The following is a 25869-nucleotide window of genomic DNA, read 5'->3' as shown; positions in this document are numbered from 1 at the left end:
TTAATATTAGGCAAAGGGAAGCTGAATAAACACAGAACACATTTTTAACATTTTTATTTCACTTATTTAATGAAAAAAGCTATCAAATACAAAGGTTAGATCTCGATTACATGAGGTCATGTTTATCAGTGCAAATCAACTCATTGATCTCCATTAGAAACAGTTATGGGAGGGCACAGTAAGTCAAAGCATTTATGTACTTATTTTAATTACATAATGACTTTTGCTATACACGCAGTTCATCTGGGTTGATGTTGGCGCTGAACCTTGAACTTGAACAAATTGAGCTTGGCTTTCAGTGTGAATGCTGATATAAAAATTCCATGGATGTTCTCATTGTGCACTTTCTTTGGTGTGCACAGTACTTCAAAGTCCTGGGAATCAGACATTCCCTGACATTACAGGCAGTTAAGAGGTCGGTTGGGCTTACCGGCACAATCAGCCATTCCAAATACAAATATTGTCCTATTCAAAAAACTCAAACTATTGTATTTTATCATTTGCATGATTGCAGGTGGGTCCGGACAAGGAAAATACTTCTGTGTGTATGGTGTGACTGTTGCACAACTACCTTTAAACTTTCAACATTTTATGGCAGTGGTACAGGACTGATACCTTTTAACTTCCCAGTTTGTTTGTATACATTATTGGTAAATTAATTAACACCAATAAGAATATGGCCTGATATCAAGATCCATTCAATGAGACACTTTTCTTTCCTTTATTCTTCCTTCGCTACAGACATCACTATCACTTTTCACTTCCTTTCAAATTTCGCAGTCTGCCTGAAGAGCTGCCAGATACTGCACCAGGGAGCCATGTAATCGATGTTGGGATTACCAGCCACAGTCAGTCACACTCAATCCATGCCTTGGGACGTACCAATGCGCTACACAAGCATGCCTTAATTTGGTGCGCCACTTACAAGGCCCAGCTGTAAGCTTATTCTTTGAATTACTGGCTATTCTCTCAAGCCACATTTGAAACATTTATTGCCTCCCAGTATATCCTGGTTGCCAAAGAGGAAATGACGCACAACCTTGTTTGTAGTCATCAGGAGCCAAGCATGCCAGAATATGGATATCATTACAACTCGGACCTTTCCAATGTGACAATATTTTCCTAAAAACAAGTATGGGATCCTAGTAAAATTGCAATTCTCACAATTCATGCAGTATTTATGGAGAAAAAAGTTGGAAGAAAGTAAATCATCTGTCTGTTTTATATAAATTTGCCTTTCAGTTTAGTTTCTTATTATATAATAGTGTGTTTGACTTTGTCAGCCTGACTTGGTACAACAGTGTTTCAAACCCACTCCTATGTAATGAGAAACGCTGCCAGACTATACATCTGAGGAAGGAACAGTTTCATGACCCTATAAAGTGCATCCTCAAGTGTCAAATGCAGGCTTAATGGCTGTGCTTTTGGTTGACTCCATTAATGTTCCCGCCCTGTGACAGCTGAACATGCTCATTAATAGTCCCTGCAGATTTTCTCTACCCCCTCCTGTAGTCTTTTGAGTCACTATTCCAGTCATGTGTGACCAGCTTTGCTTAGTCTAGTGGATTTTATTGGTCAGGGTTTTATTTTGTTCCCTTTTTTGCATGCAAATGGCACCAAGGTAGCACTACTATTACAGAATTGTTTAGCACAAAGTTTAACGGTGTCTTTCTTGAGTAACCATTCACTAATTTGATATCAAAATGCAGGAGCCTGATATGCTGTCATCACTGTCATTATTTTTCACAGAGGCTTCATGGAAGTACAGCCACAAACGGCTATATTGGTTAGGAGGCTTTATCAAATCAGCATTCCGAGTTTTATTTATATAATTAAGAACATTAATGTGATACTTTTAACATTATTTTTAATTCTCAATCCATTAACAAAGCACGGTGTGTTATGATAAAAGAATACATCATGTTCTTTCTATTCAGAGAACTCATTTGATAAGGAGTCATTGGAGAATCTGGGGGAAACTGAAGCCTCCTCTCCCCACTTGTCAATAAATAAATACTGGTGCTGACGAGAAACCCAAGCAATAGAAACTAGAAAGTGCAGTAAGTATAGTAAGTCTCAGCTGAAAATGCCCTAAACTCATTTTCAGTAAATGATTCAATTTGTCTTAAAATCTCAAAAATAAAAAATATACTTATCTACTCAAATCTGACTTTTACATTACTCATTTTTGCACCACTTTGAAGAGCTTATTGAAGTGCAATGGTAAACCTTTTAGGATGTACTGATGTAGCAAACAATTGCAAAGAGCACCGCCAGGTAGCTTGCTTGGAAGGAAAAAAACAAGCAGATTGCCTGGCACTGACCTTTGCAAATCAGTAGATATACGGATGGAGTTAGATGCATTTTCCCAGCATCAAGTAAACGGATGTATTGCCATGGAAATTCTCAAGCATTCACTAAAGATTCTAAATCAAGTGGAATCACAAATGACGCAGTGAACTGTGTTGTAGTTGGTTGTAGCACTGTGCCAAAATGTTTGTAGTATAATCGTTGTAAAAATCTAAGAGCACTGACATTTTAGTAGATTGATGGTTTCACTGTGGCTTGAATCATCACTGAAGGTTTGTAAATTGGTTTGTTAATCAGACTTAATCGCCCTGTAAATTGTTTCAAAGTTACGCAATGATGAATCAGAACAGGGAGCCACCAAGTTTCCCCTGGCGAAGGTGACTTTGTATTGTGGAATGTAATTGATCATGAAGATCCCCCAGCTGTTTTGGCAGGCTTGCCATGGGTGGTGATAGCTCACCTCTGCCTAACCCAGACTCTGGCTGCACTCCATCTATCCCAATTAGTCACGGAACGAATGATAATCCTTTGATTCTGCATGCAGTTTGCTTCAGTGCCCACCACCCTTCCCAGTTTACATGGATAAATTCCTTTGCAACTTATTCCTTTCAGGTCTGCCGTACCCACCCCACCCCCCCACCCCCCTCCAGCAAGAGTTAGTCAGAGGTCTCCTTTTGAGGCGAGCTGAATTTACAGGCAATTTGCCCACAGTGCATGGCTTTACTGGCTCCCCTTCTGCAACGAGCGGGGCCAGCGCTGTAGCCGGTTATGTAAGCAGCGTCTGAAAATGGAGGAGATAAAGGGCGCTAAACCCAGGATTTGGTCGGCGTTTTCGGCTGTTCAATGGCTGCCCCCTCTGCGTGGATTCCTGTGCCCTCTGATGCGTGGGTCGTTCACAGATACAATAGGTGCAGCTGTTGCAGGCAGGGCTGTGGAGCGACAGCCAGCTTTAAAGAACTCGCTCGAGCAGTCAATGCCGCTTGCAAAGAGCCCTCTGATGTTTTTGTTGAATTTCGGGCCTCCATTATGACCAGGTTGGATTTTTGTGTCTGCACGCAAATATTGTTCCCCAGGATGGAAAGTACTGAGAAACGGCCAAGAATGCAAACCGTGCTTTTATTCCGATAAAGTTGTTCATTCGTGCAGAGATGTGAGCAAAGTGCCGGCCAACTCTTTCCACGGCAATTTCTTAGCTATTCTTTTGTGAAAAACAAATAAAAAAAAGATCTCGGTTTACCCTTTCTTGTTAGTCGATATTTATTGGACCCCATATTTCTAATCAATCTATCAGAATTTAATTTTTCATTCTGTTGACACTTTTTGAAAAGCAATCATTTTGGTTAATGGTGAGAATACATCACAAATAGCTGATTTTTTATTCATAAGCGAGAAATAAAATTTATATCTTTACAAAAGCAGTAGAAATCAATCTCATTTGTAGAAGTTATAACTGAGGTTGACAACAGGATATCTCTGTATCGTTTACTCTTTATGATTGACTTAGAAAATGGCAATGGATTCCCAAAAATCTGAATAAGTAAAATTTTAAAATTAAGCATTCAGCTACATTTTGTAAAATGTTGAAAAGTTTAATCAAAAAACATATCTGCACAGATCTAGGTCATGGTTTTGTGTAAATACATTTAACCTTGATATTGGATTGTTGCTTTTCAGTGGGATCAGACAAGGCACATATAAGCCAGTGATTCTGAAAACTGTTCTGGCAGTCTATCAGGTATGTTCCCATAAAACTACATGTCTTATCATGACTCTATAGTAGTGGACATTCACAGGGGGAAAAAGATGCAACAGTCAGTAGTCAGATTGTTTCTGAATTCTGACTTGTTTCTGAGCTCTCCCGTTGTTAACAAGGACATGAATTTAACCAACTTGTTAATGCAGATTTTTAAAAATCATTTAGCTGGACAGACTGTTGTGATTAACAGCTAGTTAAGAACAGAATGGTAAAATATACCCCTGGCTCTATCTGGCAGCATATTTATCTGTCAACACCTCCCATGTTACTACTGAATGTTAAAAACAGGAGAAGACAAGATGCCTGAGCATTTTTTCTCTCAGTGAGACACTTGCACAGCGCACCACTAGGATTGGGAGAAGGTTTAAAATCTGCACAGCCAACAGTTTTTTAATGTTGTGAGGTCTTAAATTCATCTTATCAAAGGTGACTGAAATTCCACGACCTCTGCTGGGCAGCGTTCGTGTTAGGGAATTGTGCCGTTGTGTGATTTTGTGGCTAATTGATCTGCCTCCTCACCCTCATTATCTTTGATGATGACCTTGGGAGCCAGCTTGGCCCTTTTTACCAAAGTGTTTATTATAGATGGAGGGTTTGAAGCATGGACACAGGCCGAGGAGGAATTACCTCACATCGGTTAGGTACAGTTACATAACTTGTTAAAGCTGCGTCATGATGGAGGAGCAAATAACCCTGGAAAGAGAGCAGCAGGCAGTCTCCTGAACTGAAACAGATTTGATGAGGCAGTAGGAGGCCGCATAAGTCATTTTCCCCTACATTATGGAGTCCTGCAGGCTGCAGATTTCTCAGGGTTACACAGTTTCCAGTTAAAGCAGAACACAGATGGACAGTCAGGACTGGCCTGTGCAATGCTGATCAGCCAGTGTTGACTTTCTTACCAAACGTCTGGCGAGATTTTATGCATAAATAATATGGCCTCAGTTCTAAAGAGAGTTGTGTCAACAAATAAACCGTGTTCTCTATTCAGCGGTGTTTTTTTTATCTCCAGAGGCTGTAAGGAAGCTTCTCTTAGAGCTGCTGAAAGGCTGCAGAACATCTGAGTGGCTTTGACGACTTGTGGATAAAATCGCTTGAATTGGCATCCCGAATTACTGTTTTCCACTGGCATGGGCCTGAACACACATACCGCAAGCATTCCGCAGCTTTCCAGAAAACACTCTTGCATACCTGCGGTGTTCTTTCCCCCCTTGCATTCCCCGTGTGCTGTGCGCATTGCCACGGCTGCACGGATTTAAAAGGAGCCACATTCGGTAACCACGGTGACGTCGCATCACCTCCATCGAGTTCTGAGGTGCTCAAAACAGTTTTGAGTGTCAAGAAAAACAACAGCAAACCCCCGGAGTCAACATCAGTTGTGTCCGCAGTTTACTAGAACATTATATATATAACAGATGTCAAGGAATACAGCATTGCCAGCACAGTGAATGTCATGGCAAGGGCTCAAGATATTTTGTAAAAACCCAAGATGCATGGTGTTCCATCTCCAGGCTCAAGGCCTGACTGTTTGAGTGACTGGACAGTTTCTTCTTGGTAAAGGTCTCCGCTGTTCAAACAGCAGCCGCAGACTGGCGTTTGCCAAAGCGGTTGTTTGTCTCCCGTTTGTGTGACAGGGACGCACTCGCAGCCAGGGAAAGTATACGCATGCCGCCAAGATGCAGAGAGAAGAAGCTGTTCTGCTGCTTATCCCCTGTGCAGGAAATGCCAGGGAAATTACGATTAACTTGCGAGTGAAAGCATGGGGTCTCCAACGCCAGAGAACATTCTAACCTATTTAAGGGGTTCTTGGTTAAATTTGAGAATTCAGTATGTGGCCCCTGGTGCCTTGATGGATAATGCAGTCCTGCAGCAAGGGATCTGGTTCACATGGATCTATGTGGGAGCACACTGTGTTACCCAAATTTCTTGACAGTCGGGGAATCTTAAATATCTTGATATGAATATCATACATCCATTGTTTCAGACAGTGACTTCTGCTGGATAGTTTTGACTGTTGAGCAAAACGGAGCAAACAATAGCACTACTCAGGGCTGACAACGTATAAAATGAGGAGTTATGGCCACCCCTTACATGAGACAGGATCACTGAAGCGCTAACTGACGTAATCCCGGGAAGAAGGCAGAAACGCTCTAGCATTCACGTGCGATGTCATTGGTTCAGATCAGTTTGGTTTCCACCCTCAGAGAGGGGTTGTTAGCAAGCCATTAAAATGATTGATTGTGCCAAAGCATGGCTCTCATCTCCATCATTCAACACCTAATAAATCTACAGCATTGAAGACACTTGATTGCTTCAGACCAGAGAAGTCAAGATGTGAAAGGATATCAATAGCAATGGTCCATTTGCTTTCCTTTTTGGTAGTAATGTGAAGCTTTCTCTGACTTTCTATTGGGCCCAGGAACTGGCTTTCATGAGGCTTGAAGGAAAAAACCAGGGTTAAATGCCTTGCTCTACAGGTTATGCTGATGAATCACTTAGGAAAGGTAAAATAAAACTCTTTCATTTCTTTTTTGGTCATGGAACATTAAATAGAGCCACTCACCAAAAGAAATATCATGAACGTCCTATTAGGTCATAGTTGTTTTTTCCTCAGCATTCAGTCTCCGTCTATTTAAAACATGAAATCATGTCTCAGTAACTGTAAATGAGTCTAGGGGGTTATTTGTCATCTCATTTAATGAAGACAACAGGCACTTCAAAGGACACGGCCTTGTCTGGTCTGTGCAATGTCATTCTACCTTTCTGCAGTTTCACTGCTTTGCCAAAATGAAAACATTCGATAGGCAATCGCTTGGCGCAAGCCTTGCTGGACTCGCAGAGGGATAAAAAGATAACAAATTCCATCTAATTTCTTAATGGCATTCATCTCAGAGACACCACATTACTCAAATTAAGGGAGGGATTGTTTAGCATGGCTTGATGAGATGTTTTGGCAGCGGCGTGCAGATTTTGTCCTGGCCCAGATTTAAAATCTGGGGCTTGTATCACAAAGCAGGAGTTACTGAGTTACCTGGATAACTGCAGGTTCAAGTTCAAGGTTTACCATGTTCCACATTGGGGATGGTTCCAGATTTTACTCAGTGCAGTCACCCACTAATTCAGTAATCCTGATTTGTGATACAGGCCCCCCAATGTCTTCAAGTGAAGCCCCTTTTTAGAGGTTCAAGCAGCGAAGCTCATGAATCATACAGTAAGTAAGCTCATAAGCTCATAAATCATAAGAAGACTCATGAATAATAAGTCTGATCAACATGAAATTTGAAACATGAACAGTTTGTTCAAATGCCTAAATAAATTCTGAAGGAAAGGTTTCTATGTTGCAAAATGACAACCAACCATATTTTAGTATATAAAAATTAGCATGCGATGCTGTTGATCTGTTTAATTCCAGGCTTGGTCTTTGGCCTTTGTGCAGAATCAAGTTGCACTGCCGCCTTGAACCCTGGAATCAATGCTTTGCAGCTATATTTTCTTAATCATATCGTCTATACCTTAATGTACAGGCATCCAGTACATGAATGCTCTTACTTAAGCATGAACACTTGAGATAATAATGTAATAGGCCCCCGTAATGAGGACTGTAATTTAATTTTAGCATTTGAGCATACCTCAGGCACTTTATGTTTGCGGATTAAGGAAGCGCCACATGTGCCCTGCTTGTTGCGTAACTTGACATTTTGTAAACACCCCAATAAACAGACCTGTGGGCCAGCAATGGAGTCACAATTCTTGTCTGATGACTTAAGTGGCTGTGGTTTTCCATTCATTTTCCACCCATTAACACTTTCCCTCTTGTTTTGATAGAGGCCAAAAGAGCTCACAATCAGCCCGCAGCAGTAAGCTTGAAACGATATAGGAGATTTTAGCAAGCATTGAGCCCTGTAACAGAGAAGATTATCCCAGATGATTATGGTAAAATGGATGAAGAAGAACAGACCTGAGGAGGTGTTAATAGTAATGATAATTGAGCAAGTAAAAGATTCACCATGATGAGAAGTCTAGTGTAAATACTGTAGCTACAGAAGCAATAATGACCTTTCACTACTGATATGAAATTTTGAACATGGGTCTTCAAAAATATGTAATTTGTAGGTAAAACTGAATGCAGAATTGTGTTTTTATCAGTTTCCACATCTCTTCCCTCCAATTTGTTTTGATGATAATAACGATACCTTTTTTTTTTTTTAGAACTTGCCTTCTTGCTTAAGACAGCTGTTATTTTTAATTAAACTGAAGGTGCATGAAACATTAGCATAATTGTTATACTTGCAATCACATTTTCTTTGCACGTGTTTTTGGATGCCAATCATGATTTCTGGCCTCTTTGATGTTGACACCTGTCATGGTTTAATAATAGAATCCTAATTATCACGTTGGCACAAATTACCTTTGGCTTGTTTCCCCATTTCCAGTGCTATAATCCCCATTGCTTGTTCTTGGCATGATAATACCCTTTGCACCAAATAGCTGAAACTTTTCCATCTGAAATTAAAACAATTTTTCTCCCCACACTGGCTCAAAGTCAGTAATTTGACACATATTTGTTGGGTGATGATTGAAAGATAAGAACATGAACATGTAAAAAGGGTATAAGCCCAAAAATATTTGATCTGAGCATGACTGAGAAGTGAATGTTGCTTTTGTAATTTTTTTTCTTAAACACCGCATTTATTTTTTGTGCTTTTTCCTGCTGCTGGTTATGATGGTGGTTATGGAAAATAAGTGTCTGCTTGTATGTACTTCCTTATTTTTAGTGGCATATTTTAGCTAGTTACACATTGGTTTGTTCCTTTTCTTTTCTAAAATAAAATACTATGTGTTTATTGGGTATTTTCGTTCCCTGATATTTCCTTGGCAGATGTCCTTTGTGTAGTTTGGAGTTGTGATCTGGGACAGAGGAATGAACACCTGCAGCAGATCGAGGACTCTCATATTAAATATAATAATGCATGTGCCACATGGCTCTTCATTACCACATGCATGGACCACAGAATTCTTATTTTAAAAACTAAAAAGTATAATACAGTCCCACAGAAGGAATCAAATCTCCAGGGTTTTCAAAAATATTCCTAGACCAAATGTTTATTTCTGAAAGCTCCGCGTGCAGCAATGTCAAATCCGAATTCTCCAAATCCTCCCTTTGCACTGCAGAATGGATACCTCCCTGTCAACGGAGTGGTGCCTTCTGATAATGGATTCTGCTAAATGAACCATTTAAGTTTTCTCTGAAAGTGTCCTGCAGACCTGATAACGCATTAAGCAGACATCAGCCTTCTTCATTATCAGGTCAAGTTTCAACAACAAGAAGGAGTAACTGGAAAGAATATTGCCCCCTCTCTGCTGTGACAACGGTTTGTCTATGTGCTGATGGTAAATAATCACACAACGTCTGCCCTTGAGACCCATAAGATATTAGTTATGAAACCGTAAATGGGTTCACAGAGTATATTTCAAGGAACAAGTCACCAAAATGAGCCAAGTGTCAAGTTCAGCTCCTCCTGGGAAAATAGATTCTTGAAGGCTAACGTCTGCCTTGCTACGCATTATGTGATCACTGGGTGTGTCAATATGTGTTTGTGGCAACAGTGTACTGTGGGGAGAGATTGTTCAAAATGTAGGCCTTGTGGTGATCTTTTAAAAGTTAATAAAGTCAGCCTATTACAGTTTTCTCTTGTCTGGTTGCCCAAGGGCTTTAAGAGGTGATACCATTAGTGATGATGATGGTAGAGTTCGTTCACAATTTATTAAGTACATCTCGATCTCTGCTCATTCCAATAAGAAGAACCTCTGCTAAGTATCTTTTCAGCTGTGCTCACAACCAGCAGGTTCCTGACTGAGCTCATCCAGTCACTGCCAGTAGCAGGGTTGCCAAGTTCAATCATGGAGTGCGCTGGTGTCCATGGCCCCCTTCCCAGCCCTATGCTGTTTGCTTTTTGTGAAATATTTGGTTTTATGAGGCTTTCTTTTGGATTCATGTGGTTTCTTTATGTGACGTTTACCATCTTGTTAAAACAGATTTCTATCTTTAGAAATCTATGAGAGTTTCATAAATAGCACAACATGCTGAAATAGACTTGGTATGGGAAATTGTTGCGCCAGCCGTACTTGTGGCTATTAAGCACCAAAAGCTATGTTTAGCACAAATGGCAAATATAAAACTGAGCCATAAAAATAAAGTGGTATAAATACCACCAGAGTATGTATTCTGTTGCTGGAGAGAGGGGTTGGCGGAAAGGCATTTATTTTGGAAAAAAAAAACACACTAAACTTACAAATACACACAGCACATGTGTTTGGCTAACACTTTGCTGTAAATATTTCTTGTATACATAGGAAATGTGGACTCCTATTCAATATGAATACAAAACTGTTAACTGTTTAAAGGTTATTTCTATTCATATTAGCTAGATTGCAAACTGGATTTCAAAATACTATTTATATTGGTCTAATAGGGTGTTTTCACTGATATTTCTTTGAAAATGTATCAAACTTAACTTTTTTAAAGTGAACCAAAAGATATTTTTGATGTAAAGAATTAATATATACAAATAATTAGTCTTCACATTATCACAAGTAAAGAGGAAGTTGCAGTATTGTTATCATAACTGGATTAGCCTTATGCTAGAATTTACCATTTATTAAAATGTAACTTTAAAAAAAAGAAAAAAGAAGAGACCGTGCATGAATGAACTCTAATAGCAGTGTATCTGTGACATAGCAGCGCCGAGACAGGCTTCCATTTCTGTGCAGACTCACTTCCTCTCAGTGTGACAGGAGGTGATTATCGGCGAAGGGGCAGCTGTGTCCCTTTAATGGTAAAAGCGGAGTCCTCCAGGAGCCACTGCCGCGGTGAAGCCCGTTGTTATTGTTGAAGAACGGGAGCCAGCGCGCCTTGACTGAGTGCAGGCCCTCCTTTTGGACGCGAGGAAACGAGCGTACGGAGACCGATGCGTTACTGTAACAGAGACGGCCAGCACCGTCGCAGGGCAAGGGCCCAATTCATAATTCATGCTTTTTTGCAGTGGGGGAAGGAAGCTCTTATTTGGGCCGAGTTCAGCACGTGCTTTGCTCAGTGATTTGATTGGATCCCCTGAGGAAGCCCTGAGCTCTTCTCTCTTAGACCAACAATGAGAAATTTGCCTACTGAACACTCATACTCATACTCATACTGTATACCAAAAAAAACAAGAACAAACCCGTTCTGATCTTGGCTCGGTATGGTCAGAAATTAGTTGTGATATATAGAATTATGTTTTTAACTCACCTTGATAGCTGTGTATGCCACTACAAAATTTGATGATGTACATACAGTAAAGACAATTACGCAACACCCTGGATCGACAGGATGTAATTAAAATATCCTCAATCAGAGTTTCTGTATAATGTTAAGTGTCATTTTCCCTTAATTCTATTTATTCACTACTTAACTTGAAATTCCAAGGCTGTGTGTTCAGTGAACGATGGAATTGATACCCTCGGCCCTGTCCGTAGACACTAAATCTCTTTCTTCCGTCAATATGCTGCTTATTTGAATGAATAAACAAAATCCGCTGTTCGTCATTCCATTGAGTGAGGTCCAACAACTTGTGAGTCAATCAAGCATAATTTTCCATAAGCCCGTCTCGTTAATTACTCTTATGTAAGCGAGCAGATCTAAGAGCTTTTCCAGGGGAATTGCGTCACTGCTCACATCCTCTGGCCACAGTGGATGATGTTATGTGTAAGCATTCGCCCCTCATAATTAACTTCTTTTACCCAAGCTATGACTGCAAGGTCCCACGCCTCCCCCAGAAGTTTGGCAGGAGGCGCCTTTTACATCACTAACCCTGTTCCATGTTTTTTTTTTTGTGGGGAGTTAGCAGGAAATATGGAAACAATGACCAAAGCCCAGTGCAGATTTATAAGGCCTGCAAATGAATTTAACAAGGTGATATTTTTTCACGTGCAGTTAAGGTATTATAAAAAGCAAATGCACTTTATTTGGATCATTGCAGCAACTATTTTCCCAAACGCATTTACTGCCTGTTTAATGCTGTGGTGTTTATACTTGTGCTCATTTTAAAGATTGGATTCTCAGATTTACAGCATCTGCGATTAATTTGCTATTCGTTATATCCATTACTGTTCGTTCTGGCCATATCATCCCTTGAAAAAAGAGATGACAATCTCAATGGAGCTTTCTCCTGCATAAATAATGGAAGAATAAAATGATTTTATTTTTAAATTGCAGAGCTCATGTGTAGTTTACCTGTGAATGTTTGACCATCTGAATAACCATCTTGTAAAAGCCGTTCAAAAAGTTGTCACATCACTCAAATGACACCAGGCCTTCTTAAACACATAACAAAACAGTCAAACCTTAATATATCTGTTGGCTAAACTGATAAAACGGCTGAAAATGTTTTTTTTATTTTATTGTTCGCAATTTAAATAAAGTCATTCACTCTAGAATGACTAGAGATGAGAGTTGTACATTATTGGTAGTTATGTTGGTTGTAAATTTGGAGACTTATTAAGCTCTTGTATAACACTTAATTGCTGAAGTTTGGTTTATGCAGTCATACAACTTACTGGTGCAATGAAGTATTAAATAGCATGGTGTTCCTTTCAGGGCCACCAGGTGGCTCTGCATATGAAGCTAAGAGCGTCTATTGGTCTGCAGGCTGTTGAAAACTGCTCCCTGTAACACTGAATATCGACTTCGGAGTTATAGACAAGAGGCTAATAAAAGTGTTGACGTCACTCTACAGCTATTTCCAGCATGCTGAAATGGTCATTTCTACTCTGTTAGCTTCCAAGCACACAGCATTGTAAACATTCAAACATTTAATGAAGCATAAATGTTAATGACTTCATCATATAAACACTCTTCGTCCCAGGCATTAATGTAGCCAGTGAATTATTCAATTTTAGGTTTCTCTACACTAAATGACTCCTCATTCTTTTCTTGTTCGTTTACTCGGCTGCAACGCTGAGCTTCTCATCTACTACAAGAACCAGAGCTGTGTCTGGAGGGCAGGATTCCCCTTCACACCCTTATAAATGTAATATGACTGTACTGGCTTTTAAAGGATCTTCACTGGTGTGCTGAGAATATAACTGTCCTGAATTAATGTGAATGCTGAAAAGTGGGATAATGGGAGTTGTCACATCATACGGATGCTCCACAAAGCTGCATACATCATACATATCAGTTCACTCACTTTCTTAACAAACCGGGTTTAATGGTGGTGACCTTTTGAAATGGCTGCACCTTACTGTCTTGTTGTACCATAAAATCATTTTAAGGTCTCCCTGACCATGCCTTCAGTGGAGATAATTTTCCATAGCTGTTCGATCATCATTTACATTATATCCAAAGACATCTGCGCACTTTGAGGTCCTTTAAATAAACCAATAGCATGTATTATACCGCTATATTCCGGTTAACAGATGCACAGTTCCATAACTCTGCCCATTTGCACGGAGAAGCCCTGGGTCTGTGGTTCACAGCCTTATTATTATCCCACTATCCCCTGAATAAGAGCACTTGGGCATTTGTGTATTTATAGAAGGAGACCATCCAAGTGAACCTGTTTCTCTGAAATAGTTTCCCACATCTGTTGCCCATCAGGGTGTCTGCTCTCTGAGCCACTGCAGCATTCCAGAGCCATTCTTGTACCTGGATCAAAACCCTCTGTATATATCTAAGGTCCAGAACTGATGGTTAGCTGCAGAGAGGAGCGGCAGGTCCAAGCATATCACAGTTAAAACTAAACGGAAACAACAGACCTTTCTGCACATCCTCAACACCTTCTTAATCCAGGCCTAAAATGAATGTTGAAAATGTATAAATAAAGATGAACCTCCCCCCCCCCCACCCATCCTCCATATGAACAGTCTTCCTTTAAATCACAAGGGTGCACCCTCTCTACAATGTAAAGAAGGCATTCAGTAATAAAAGTCTCCTTCACATGCTCTGGCCTTCAGTTCCTTTTGGAAGAGTGCTTGAAATTCTTGGCATACCTTTGCACTTATTGCCATGTTCAATTTTAATCGTTGTATTATTAGAATTAGTGAAAAGCATGGCTTAGGCTGATCTAGTGAAAGCAAGCTACCTCTTAAGACTCCACAATGGAATTCCTTTCACAAGCCCTTTTCAATGCAGAAGGCAGATGGTAGGGAAATGGCCGTCTTATATAAGAATAGACCAGACCACTGTTTTCATTCATTATTTTTTGTTTGGACACACGTAAGACCAGCTCTGTCCTCCAATTGTTTTTTTCTCTCTCAGACAACAAGTTGTTAGCACAATCTTCAAAGCTTGTGAATTCTTTTTTTTTTTTTGCTTCTGATTAATAGCCAGGCAGTTAAGAAATGAAAGAAGCTAGCTTCAGACTGGAGCCACAAATGTGTAGAAAATCTGTTATGGTAGTTCCTCATGTTAAAACTGTCAGAACCAATACATAATTTGGTCCATACACCCTGAGAATCTTGGCTTTTTTTTTGTTTCTTCCAGTTTAATATTTTTGCATGTCATTCTGACTAATACCACCACTGATAGACAGGACACTGCAAGTTTCATAAATAAATCTTTTTTATTTATAACATATAAAATTAAATCCTTTTTACAATTTATTCCAGTATGACATTTAATATCCAAATAAAAGTAGCTACATTTAGATAAATAATAATAATAATAATAATAATAACAACAATAATAATAATAACAATAACAATAATAAAACACATTATTTGATTCTTTGACATGTCTTGCGTTCTCTTTCAATGCTCTAATGGAAGAGTAATCTGATAGCTGCCACAAAACGTGAACATTTTTGTTCACATCTGGAAGGAATGTGACCACAAACTCATTGAACAAGCACAATGCGGTATCCTCTCTTAGATTACAGGTCATAGAACACACAATTAAGTTACACTTGTATGTGTATATATGCATACACACAAACACACACATATATATGCCTATATATGTGTATATAAATATATGTCTGTTTGTGTATATATACACATAAACACACACGTCTACAGTTTGAGTCATGTCTTATATTTGTACATCAAAATATACACGCAAAAACAATATTATTAACTACATTTTACAAACTTAATTACATATTGCTCCATAACGAAGCTACCATGATGCTCCAGTATTATGAAGCGATTCTTTAGAAGTCTTTTTTAAAATGCTGACGTGGTTTCCAGCTATACAGTGCACTTCATATAGTCCTCATGATGTAAGTCCATAATTCCTTGGGAATTTAGTTACAACAGGAGATGTTTGTCTATAATTTGTTGGAATAGACATCTCTAGTACAATGGACTTTGCTGTCAGTATTGCTTCTCTGGGATCCTGCTTGACTTAGTCTCTAAACTTGTGGATGTCATTGAAGAGTCTGTAGAATGGGTAGGAGGATTCATTGGCATGAGGACAGTTGAAGTTGCACTTGCAGGATGCAATCATCATCACATTCTTGTTGAAGGTCTCGCCATCTTCACAGCGGAACTTGACCCGGACTGTTCTGGTCTGCTGAGGACTGCAGCACCGCCCATCCACGCAGGAACCACAATACTTGGGCCGGAACTTCTTCAGACTGGAGCAACCCGCATAGGTGAACTTGACCAGCTGACTGGATTTCTTGGTCCGGCTGCACTTCTTTCCCTTCTGTTGAAGAAAAACACAACAGGTTCTTAGTCAAGGGATTCAGCAGACCATCAAGTGACTCCTTTCACATATCTTATGTCCGTTTTGTATGAAATAGCACAGACTTGAACGTACCTTTAAACTGGTGTAGGGTGACTGGCTGCATGGTCGGACCTCACATATGCGGGTCTCCTTGACCAGTTTGCAGTCTCTGTTGTCGTTAGTGACTCTAGTGGAGATACCCGTCCCACAGGTTTTGGAGCACTGGGACCAGGCTGTCGTCTGGACAATGCATTTCTGGCTGTCAAACATGTGAACCTCAGGTTGGACTCTAAAAGCTGAAAAAGAGAAACAAAAATATGAGGAACTGTTCTTGCTGGTGTTTAGCTGATCACAAAGAGAAAGATTTAATGTCATTTTTTCACTTTTGTTTAAAGATGGGAAACTTACCCGGTAGAGATTTGAGTCCTCCTTTGAATAGGGCGATGAGCTCATTTCTGTTGGTGAGGTCATTCTCTGACTCATCTGTTCCACTTTCCTTGCTGAAGAGTTTGTCAGTTGACTCCATCTCCTTGCCGTCATCACAGACCCATTCCTCACAGCACTGGCCCGCCACCTTCACGAGTCTGGGATTGGCACAGCCCAGGTTAGGCAAGGAGAGCTCCTGTGGGCACAGGGGAATGCACCCAACCGCTCCATCGATGCATGTGCATTGATGTTTGCAATTTGGCTGGAAGCTTTCGCCATTCTGGTAAATCTTGCTGTTGTATTCACAGGGTCTTCCCTCAGATTTGGCTGTTGGGAAAAGAAATGAGAAAAGAATAAGAACTGTTATTCTGTGCACTGGCCCCTCCTTCTCCCCCTGCTACCAATTCCATAGTACATCTAAACTGCAATATCACAAAATTCCCTAAATGAGACAGACAGCTCGATAATGAATTCCTTTGCACCTAATTTTCCTTGAGTTCTACAGGTGTGCCTGGAGTTCACTAGATATCATGAGCAAAGTCCAACAGTGTGACAGGCAATCGCATTTTTAAGGAAATATGGAAAGAAACGGTCGGTAAGTTTACCGGGAATTACATTCACACATCATCTGTATCCCTACCACACTTATTCATTACATAAAAAGCATCTTACCTCGGCAGATGCCTCTAGTGGCGCCGAAACTAGCTCCGAAGTTGCATTCGAGTCCCTTGGTATGGTCACAGGGCTCCGTTTTTCCGCAGTCTTCATTGAGTTGTCTTGCGCAGACTTTGCAGCACCCACATCCGTCCAGAACAAGACTCACTCCTGGAGCGCACCTGGGCACCTCCCGAGGACAGGTACATTCCGAAGGACAGGAAGACAATACCTGCGGGTATAACGAAGTCAAGTTAATGAAGCATAGTAAAGAACAAAACGATTATTGTTTGGCCTATCTACGCCCTTTTAGAGATCACATTTTATTTGAATAACTGTCAGCAATTGGACGGCCAAGCTCTTAAACTGAACTGTCGCACCCAACTCTGCATTAGCTATGTAACCCTGTAAGTTTCGGTATTTTAAATAAGAAACAAAAAACAATGATCTACTTAAATCGAAACACGCAGCAACTATGCACTGAAAATACGTCAGGATGTGACTTACCACATTGAAGCTTCCAAGGAAGATAACGGCAATCGATAGCACCAACATTTTAGGGTATTATCTTGGTTCAATACACGACGAAAGTGTTTTAAAAGAAAAGACACTTCACTAGTCCTTTTGGTTTCTGTTGGTATAGTCTTCTTTTTGTAAATGAGTTAGTCGTTTAAAGATGCGGCGTAGCAGTGGTATGTTTTCTTGTCTTGTATGTAGCAGTTATTTGCCACTTCTGACTTAAGATCTGGTTGCAGTTGCAGTCTACTGAAACTCAGTCCCGCTCCTCTTTTATACTGCAGTGAAAGCTGACGTAGTTGTTGGCTGACTGTTGAACTGTTCCAAAACTATGCAAGGAATGTTTCTTGGCGCGTTTTCCATCCAAGCTAAGCACCACCCTGTCTAACTTTTTTTCTTAAATGAATTTTCCCCTTGCACTGAGGGCACTCTACTTTCTTTCAGTATTATTCTTCATTCTGAAAGCGAGTTTAGTAAATATGCTAAAATAGAAGTTAACCATAATTGTTAGATATAGAATAAAAACAGCATTTTTATGTTTTTTGGGATTGTTTTCCTTTATAGAAAAACGTGTACACGTGTGAAAGTAATGTGTGTATTCCTTCTATAGGCGCTCTTAGCTAGAACAACATCATAACGGTGTGTTGTCAAAAGTTTAATTCATACGATGTTTATTCCTTCATTAATTGTTCATTTTTATGGTGCAAACTTAAGGTTGGAACACTATTATTATTATTATTATTATTATTATTGTTGTTGTTGTTGTTGTTGTTGTTGTTGCTGCTGTTGTTTAGTAAACCTGTCCCATTTTCAAATGCTGAAACAGCATCAAAAAAAAGTAACAAAATCGTATAGAACAGATATGATATTGCAGAGGTTTATTTTACCACCTGTGGTGTTCCTAAATTGTAACAATGGTAGAAGGCACTAGTAGTGTTTTGTCTGACTACACCAGATTACTCGATTTCTAGTATTGACATATAATTTACAAACTAAAACGTACGAGACCACAGTTTTTAACAACCTACATAGCCTACAAGTATATTAAAAGGGAGAACGTAAATGTGGTCTTTATGTCAGCTATTATTGTGTTCATTTTAATGCAAAGGTATAGACTGAAGTTTAGTGGAATACATATTCACCTATCGCCATGCTGTTAAAACGACCGAAGAGACTGGAAATAAAGTAAAGTTTCTATTTTTGGCCCCGTATCCTCTCCATTGGCTTGTACTAAGCAATTCCAGATGGGATGCAGACTCCAGACGTAACAATATTGCCATATTTGGTATGGCAGTAGCCTACATTATTAACATATTTCTACTTCAGTTAGCCAACCACAAAGCATTCCTGACAGCTTAAAGGGTTGTTAAATATGTTCTCCATACAGGAAATTCCTTTGCGTTCCTTGGGTTAATTTACTTTTCACGCAATCTGTCCATCAAGATTTTTTTGTATACAGCAGTGATCCAATTTTCCATATAAAATGTTGGTTTGGTGAGAAAAATAGCAAAGTAGTTTAGTCTACTTTTCAGCGGGGTTCAAATAAGTGACATTCCATCGAAATTCCAAATTCTGAGATTTTAAAGTTCTTTGCAAAAAGGACCTGGCCAAGAGAGCAAACGCACAAGAATAACTTGGTGCTAACAAACGGAGCTGACAGAGAAGTGAGATACGGAGTAATATGATATACAAAACGCATGTTACAGGGCACGATTATAGGTTTTCCATAAATGTATTTACCATATATAGGTTACGATCAGTTTTTACAAAACTGATGGAGGAGAAAATCATCTGAACATTATTTAAACCCTAAGCTATATTTGCAATACGGGACACTAAAGGTTGTAGCTACGTCCAAACAACGACGAAAGGGAATGTTTGACAACAAGAGCTATATCCCTCAGGTGAGTTGGTCTCTTTAAAAGACCTTTGTTTATATTCGCTCATCCATCTCTTTATGAATATGTCTATTCCTATTTGCACATTTTCCGTTTTGGCCGCCTTTAGAAAAGTAAGAACTGTGCAACAAAACTCAACAGTATCTGCATCTTTGGAACAAATTTCTCTATTGAAGAACACTAAAGCTAAAGAACGGCAGTATTCTAAAGTTGTGGCTTTGCCAACCGTAACAAAGTTACAGTTTAAATGCGCTCAGTTTTTTGTTATGTTTTATGAATGCAAGCTTTTTCATACTTCCAAACTAAGACACTAGATGGTGATGTGCAGTGGCTAAATTTCTTAATATTTTTTTTATAAACAGAGAAATCGATATTATGTATCATTATGTAGCTACAGTAAGCTACAATTGCCTCTCTAAAAATTTGGCCAACCGGACCTCGTCTGTCTTCAACCTAACTTGGTGACATACAGCTATAGGCTATCTGTAAAATACATTTATTTGACAAAATATGTTGATCATGTCTCTGCTTTACAGTTTTGTGAATCGTTCGGATTACCATGTGTATCCTGCATCTACGTTTCCAGGGCGTTATCTATCATGTGTAGCTTTGTCCATCTAGCCTCGTTGCAGACGAGTTGAGCTCTTTGCAGACGTGCAACTTGTTTGTTGCTATACATCTTTCAGATCACACATGTATGCTGCTACCCAGTGGTTAAAATAAAGCATATTTTCATATTTTAACCGCTCCGTATACTCTATACTTGAATGCTGAATAGCATTACATTTTCGGTTGTTGATGCCACTTATATAGGCTATTTTACCCATTTCCATGCGCATTTCATGTGAGTGGTTATACTGAGTATGAATATCCAAAGAAAGCCAGAGAAGCCAGGAATTGAGTTACATAAGCAATTCGGTTAACTTTTAACTGTATTTCCTTGCTCTACACCATGAACACATACCATTGTAAAGCTGACAGGTAGTCAGAAACGTCTCAAAATAGCTACTTAACATAACACTGCACAAAAGATCATTGGGCCATTCTGGAAAAAAAAAGAAAAATACAAAAACGAAATAATAAATTATTTAAAATCCAGAAAGTGAACTATCACTTTAAGAACTGTGCGGCTCTACTCTTTCCTCTGAAAATTCAGTAGTGACGTCTGTGCCTAATGCTTGTTGACTTGATCGCTGTGTAGGCTGACGTCTGTTTCTAAGCATGCCTCTCTGATCCATTATTTTCCAGATGAACTGTATGTTTCACACACAGTATTGTCATTGTAAACCAGGCATTCAAACATTACTGGGATTTGGACCGAAGGCTCCATGCTGTAATGACAATAATAATATTTTTGTGGTGTGTATTCCACACCCACCCCCTCTCCCCCAACCCCCCTGCCACACACACACACACACACACACACTCCTTTGCCCCTCTGGGCCCCCATCTCTCTCTCTCTCTCTCTCTCTCTCTCTCTCTGACACATATTGCATCGCCTTATGTTCTAAACAAACAAACAAATGTCGTTGTGAGAATATATAACATATATTCAGGACTTATACAGGCAACAATATTTTGTCTTTTTTATAAAGAGATCCATTCTCTCCTTGCTTTTAATTAGTCAGACAGGAAAAATGTATACACAGCTGTTTTAGCAACTCATATTCCATCACATTTCAACTTGAGTCCAAGCAGGAGGACTCAAATGTTTGCTGCCTGTGAACTTTGCACTCTAACAGTTCACAAGGCAGTGAGCTTTTATAACTCACTGTCCCTCATATAAATCCATGCTCCTTTTATTACTCTTGTCTCCTGAGCAATTTGTTTGTTTTTTTCTTCTAATTTTTACATGTCACTCTTCAATATCACAGTATTCATTAAATAGAAAGTTACAAAGTAACTAAGTAGATATACAATATAATGTGATTTGAATAATATTCACCTAAGTAGATATATATTGGGATTAGAATAATATTCACATTTAGCTGAAGCAAATTGAAGATCACTTTATGAAAAGTGAAGAATGTTACGTAATTTGTTGGTGGCCCTGATCAGGAAAATAAATGTTCCTTTGCTCTTGCCATAAAAGTGGTTCAAGGCCCCCATTACAGTGACAGCCTCTCCTACAACTGAAAATGGGTGAATCATCCACACATTCCTCATTGGGGGGATGGGGGAAGAAATACATCAGTGAGATGATTCTGGTGAAGTTTAAATAAAGACCCGGGTATACATTAATGAACTGGCCCAAAAGCTAACAGAATGGGATTTAGTCTGTCACCATGAACGTGACCATGAAGGAGCTTCCTGGAATCATTAATAGTCCAACTAAAAGTTATTCTGTCCATAAGCTTGAAGCGTTTTCTCTGAGTAATTGTGAGCGAAATATTTAGTTTTTACATTGTGATACTGTAACTGAAACGACAGTCTAAAAATACACTCAACAAATAGGGGTTGGGAAAATGTGACAGCAGTGTTTGCCACTTTGCTGCTACTCCTGCTACTGTACTGGGCAGTAGTGTAATGGGTAAGGAGTTGGTTTTGTAACCTAAAGGTCACAGGTTAAATTTGCAGGTTGGACACTGCCGTTGTACCCCTGAGCAAGGTACCTAACCTGAATTGCTTCAGTATATATCCAGCTGTATAAATGGATGCAATGTAAATGCTCTGTAAAAGTTGTGTAAGTCGCTCTGGATAAGAGCGTCTGCTAAATACCTGCAATGTAATGCAATGTTGTATAACTGGGTATTCTGTACCCTTACTGTCATGGTAGAAAGAATATATGTTTATATTACTTTACCCAGGTTTCCATATTGCAGTTAGCTACAGGTATTTGCAGTTACAATAACTGACACTCAATACACAATGTTGAAGTTCGGTCTACCCTCATTGTGCCCTGCCCTCTTATCACAGATTCATTTTTAAATGTCTGGAAATAATCCAATAGGGCCTGAGTGGATATCTTCTCACCAGATGGGGATTTTGTAAGCAGGCACCAACAACCTGTTTTTTAAAAAAGTTTATTGATGGAAAAAATCTTAGCTGGAATGTGGGATGCTTGGAATGTTTAGCCCAGTCAGAATAATTGAGTGGATCTGGAACAAGAAAAGACAAACAGCAGACCTGGGGTGTGGAAGAATGTGCTCAGTGATGTCCGAAGGAACATTCCATTCAGACATTTAGGAAAGTATTCCCATTGTGGCAAAATGGGAATTCCTTCACTCAACGCAGAACATCTTAAAATGCATTCCCGCTATTCCTATAGTTTCAGTTCTTTCAACCTATACTCAGGGTCATGGCTAGGCTGAACTAAAAAAATTAAATATAACCGAACTATAAACGCTGAATATAATGTAGACCTCACATGTATGTGGTCTTCTGTCAATACCAGCTACAGTAGCTGTTTAAGGGGGAAATTGTTTAAAGATGCTTTTTCTTTCAGTTATATAAGAAGGGTTAACAGTATTTTTGGATATTGCTGTTTATGTAACGTCATTGTAGATGCCATTGCACGCATACCATTTTTATAGCATTTCCTATCGTTTTTGTTCACTTGAGTGCTCATATAGGCTGTATATGAATATTGTCTATACTTCTTTCTGTCTGCACTCTGAACTCTTAAAAGTATGTTTATTCCCATTGTTATAGCATTCTACACTGGCATGCTAAGATTAGATGTCAACAACAATGAAATACTACCACTGTTGTAAAAGCTACTTGCCTCGCGGCTGTGGGTTATCCAGATTCATCTAAATTTGCACATACTAATTCTTAGCATGATATTACCGCTTTAATTAACACACACAAGAAACAAATCAAGGTATATTACTTCATTAGAAATTATATTTCGTTAACATATTTTAGACTAAGCAGGTGAGCAACACCTGTTTTGTCAGAAAGTTACGTTATTTGCTCGGAATGGTGGAGGAGGGGTTAATTCAACCAGAATACACCTCTGACTATCATGGGGGAATTCGTGTTGCATATATGGGCGCAATCACACAACAAAGTTAATGTGTAAACCAACCTATAGAAATCGACTTTGGTGTGTTAACCTTCACACTTGGAGTATTGCATCACGCTAGACCTGCAAACAATTTGGTTACCCAGGGGCAAAACTGTATTGGGGGTTTTTCACTCTTTTGTCACGTGTGTTTACAATATTGCTGTTTGTCACTTAGATGTAGCCCCCTTTAATTCCAACTCCGGCCGTTCGAATGGACTAAACCATGTGCATGTCAATGCGGGATACGACTAGAAGGCGATATAAAATCAGTTGAAAATGTTATTACGTACATCTTGAGGTTTTTTCCCTCTTGTCTAATATATGAAGACATGTTCTCTTGAACGGCATCATCCAACGTAAACACCGTTTTGCTCAACTGCCTATTATAGGAATTAATGTAGCCTATCTGCCAATATAATTTGCGAACATTTACAGTATTGCTTGGTTGGCTACGTCTTCGACAGTTCGGGATATTTTGATGTTTTTGATTCAATTGCATAAATATGCCAGTTGACAGGTTGTTTGGTTGAGGAAGGATTGATGTAAGCTATTCATACACGTGATGATGGTTTGTTGGTGCGCGTCATTCCAACCCATATCGCTCGCTTGCCTGTTTGCGCTTAATTGTTGCTATCAGTTTACAAATCGAAAAGAGAGACAACAAGCGGCGTAATTTAAAGCAGCAGCTCTTATATGTTATATTGTGTATTTTGTTTATGATTTAAAATTTTGAAAGTTAAATTAGAGGGTAGCTAATATGGCTGCTTTAATGGCAGGTTTTGGCAACTTCACCCATGCGATTGTACGCGCTATTCCAACGTCCTTTGCCGAAGCAGCGCTGAGGACAAACTGTTCGGAGGTGGACCATGTCAAAGCTCAGCGAGAACACGAGCATTATGTCAGTGTTCTGAAGCACAAACTTGGGCTGCAAGTGCTTGAACTGCCCGCCGACGAAAGTCTTCCAGACTGCGTATTCGTGGAGGACGCTGCCGTGGTGTGTGGTGATACCGCGCTGATTACAAGACCTGGGGCAGCTAGCAGAAGAAAAGAGGTACCGTAAAATTCTGTACACAAAGTTCGATTTGATAAATACATTTACATTAACTGTTATTTGTGCATACCGTCTAGAAAGGTGTTCATAATATTTTAATAATATTCACTCACCACAGTTGGTAGTAGTATTTTGAATATATAAAGCAAAAGCACATGAAGGGATCTGTGATTAACTGGCAACGCCCTTTGAAAGAGCAATTTACAGTATCTCTAGGGTCAAGTCGCCATGGTCCGGTGAAAAAGGGTCGAGGAGATTTGTACATCAATATGATATTGTAACCAACAGTCAGAGCTGGTGTGATCTGTTTTCGTGCTCGAATTATAATGAAAATACATGCTTGTTTTACACACCGAAGTCTGATAAGTTTTAATGAGGTTGTAAGAGCAATTGTCACCGTCTCCACTAACGACCGTCACCAATTTCACTGCTAGAAATTGTTTACTGTTCTAGTTATATAAACCCCCGACACCAGCAGGGCTACAGGGAGCATGTGCACGTGATCTTCAAAGCAAAGAACAGTGAGCGATTAGCAAATGTATTATCTGTGCGTTGTGATAACAGTAGGCCTAACTACATGCATATGGTTCATGTCTGTGTATAGTCTACAAGTTGGAGTTTATAAGATATACATTTTATTCACTGTAATGTAATTGAATTAGGCTTCTTTAATGTTGAGATCATGAGGCTCTCGTACAATGTCATCACAAAAGACCTGCAGAATTACTGGAGCTTTAAAGGGTCTTTTTCTTGTGTGAGATACGTTTCTGCAGCAGAGTGATGTTTTGAAAACATTTTTGTTAGCTTAATTCTGTTGGTCTTTGCACCTACTAAGTGGAAACTGCAAACAGTATGTTAAAAAATAGACTTCTGGATCAAACACTTATTGGCAGATTATATTATAATTAACCTGTAATGGAAAGAGGAAAGTGGCACTGCCTAGAGAAGGCTGTCCTCAGCAAGAAAGAGACTTGTGGGGAGGTCAAGAGACCAGTGGCTGAAAGTGGAATAAAGGTGCCCCACTCAACATTATGAAGAGCTCTGCATAAAACCAGCCTGTCTGGGAGTGTGGCAAGAAAGAAGTTATTACTCAAAAAGAACTGTCTTAAGGCACATCTGAAGTTGGTCAGAAAGTATGACCCATCTAAGATGTGGCCAGACAATGGGCCTCATTCACCAACCGTTCTTAAAAATAATTTTCTTCTTAAACCCCACTTACGCAGTTTTCATGATGATTCTGACATTCACCAATATTTTCTTATTTGGGATTTGTTCTTAGGTAAGAACATAATCTACGCACACTGAAGAGCACACTTACGCACATTTGAGTGCTGTAAGTTTGTGCGAAATAATTGGTTATTGCACCTCGGAGGGTGGTTGCCTCAGCGGGATTACATCTGTAAATAAATGATAAAAATCAAACCACTGTAGTGACCTTTGGTCTGTACTGCAAAAGCAAATGTTTAAAGGGCACCAAAATGACTGCGCAATAATTTTTTTGTGCAGCGCGGGTTTACTCCGATACAGTTTACTGCCGGTTGATTTAAT

At 39.4% G+C, this 25869-nt stretch overlaps 2 protein-coding genes across 3 annotated transcripts in view; one reads left to right on the top strand and one right to left on the bottom strand.

Moving 5' to 3' along the window:
• Positions 1-14701: 14701 nt before the first annotated feature.
• On the bottom strand, positions 14702-17620 carry ccn1 (cellular communication network factor 1). The gene is made up of 5 exons (XM_035414022.1): positions 17355-17620; positions 16866-17079; positions 16176-16520; positions 15861-16063; positions 14702-15746 (listed from the first exon to the last, which is right to left on the bottom strand). The coding sequence occupies exons 1-5, from the start codon at positions 17400-17402 to the stop codon at positions 15444-15446; spliced, it is 1113 nt and encodes a 370-aa protein (XP_035269913.1). The 5' UTR covers positions 17403-17620; the 3' UTR covers positions 14702-15443.
• A 1176-nt stretch (positions 17621-18796) lies between these two features.
• Positions 18797-25869, top strand: part of ddah1 (dimethylarginine dimethylaminohydrolase 1) — a 52889-nt gene continuing 45816 nt past the window's right edge. Inside the window, exon 1 of one of the 2 annotated variants that reach the window (XM_035414025.1) lies at positions 18797-19267. In XM_035414025.1, coding sequence (XP_035269916.1) covers positions 19238-19267 — 30 coding nt within the window. In that variant the 5' untranslated portion in view covers positions 18797-19237. Of the gene's footprint in view, positions 19268-23479; positions 24322-25869 lie in introns of those variants that run through there. The other variant, XM_035414024.1, reaches the window with a different exon arrangement.

This window comes from Anguilla anguilla, chromosome 4 (genome assembly GCF_013347855.1).
Source record: "Anguilla anguilla isolate fAngAng1 chromosome 4, fAngAng1.pri, whole genome shotgun sequence".
Lineage (NCBI taxonomy): Eukaryota > Metazoa > Chordata > Actinopteri > Anguilliformes > Anguillidae > Anguilla > Anguilla anguilla.
This window is presented reverse-complemented; position numbering and strand designations above follow the sequence as displayed.

Coding starts and splice junctions, on each gene's coding strand:
- ccn1 (XM_035414022.1), bottom strand. CDS start 17,402: ATGTTGGTGCTATCGATTGCCGTTATCTTCCTTGGAAGCTTCAATGTG. Junction 17,080..17,354: donor TCCTTGGAAGCTTCAATGTG/GTAAGTCACATC, acceptor TTATACCCGCAG/GTATTGTCTTCCTGTCCTTC. Junction 16,521..16,865: donor CACTAGAGGCATCTGCCGAG/GTAAGATGCTTT, acceptor TTTTCCCAACAG/CCAAATCTGAGGGAAGACCC.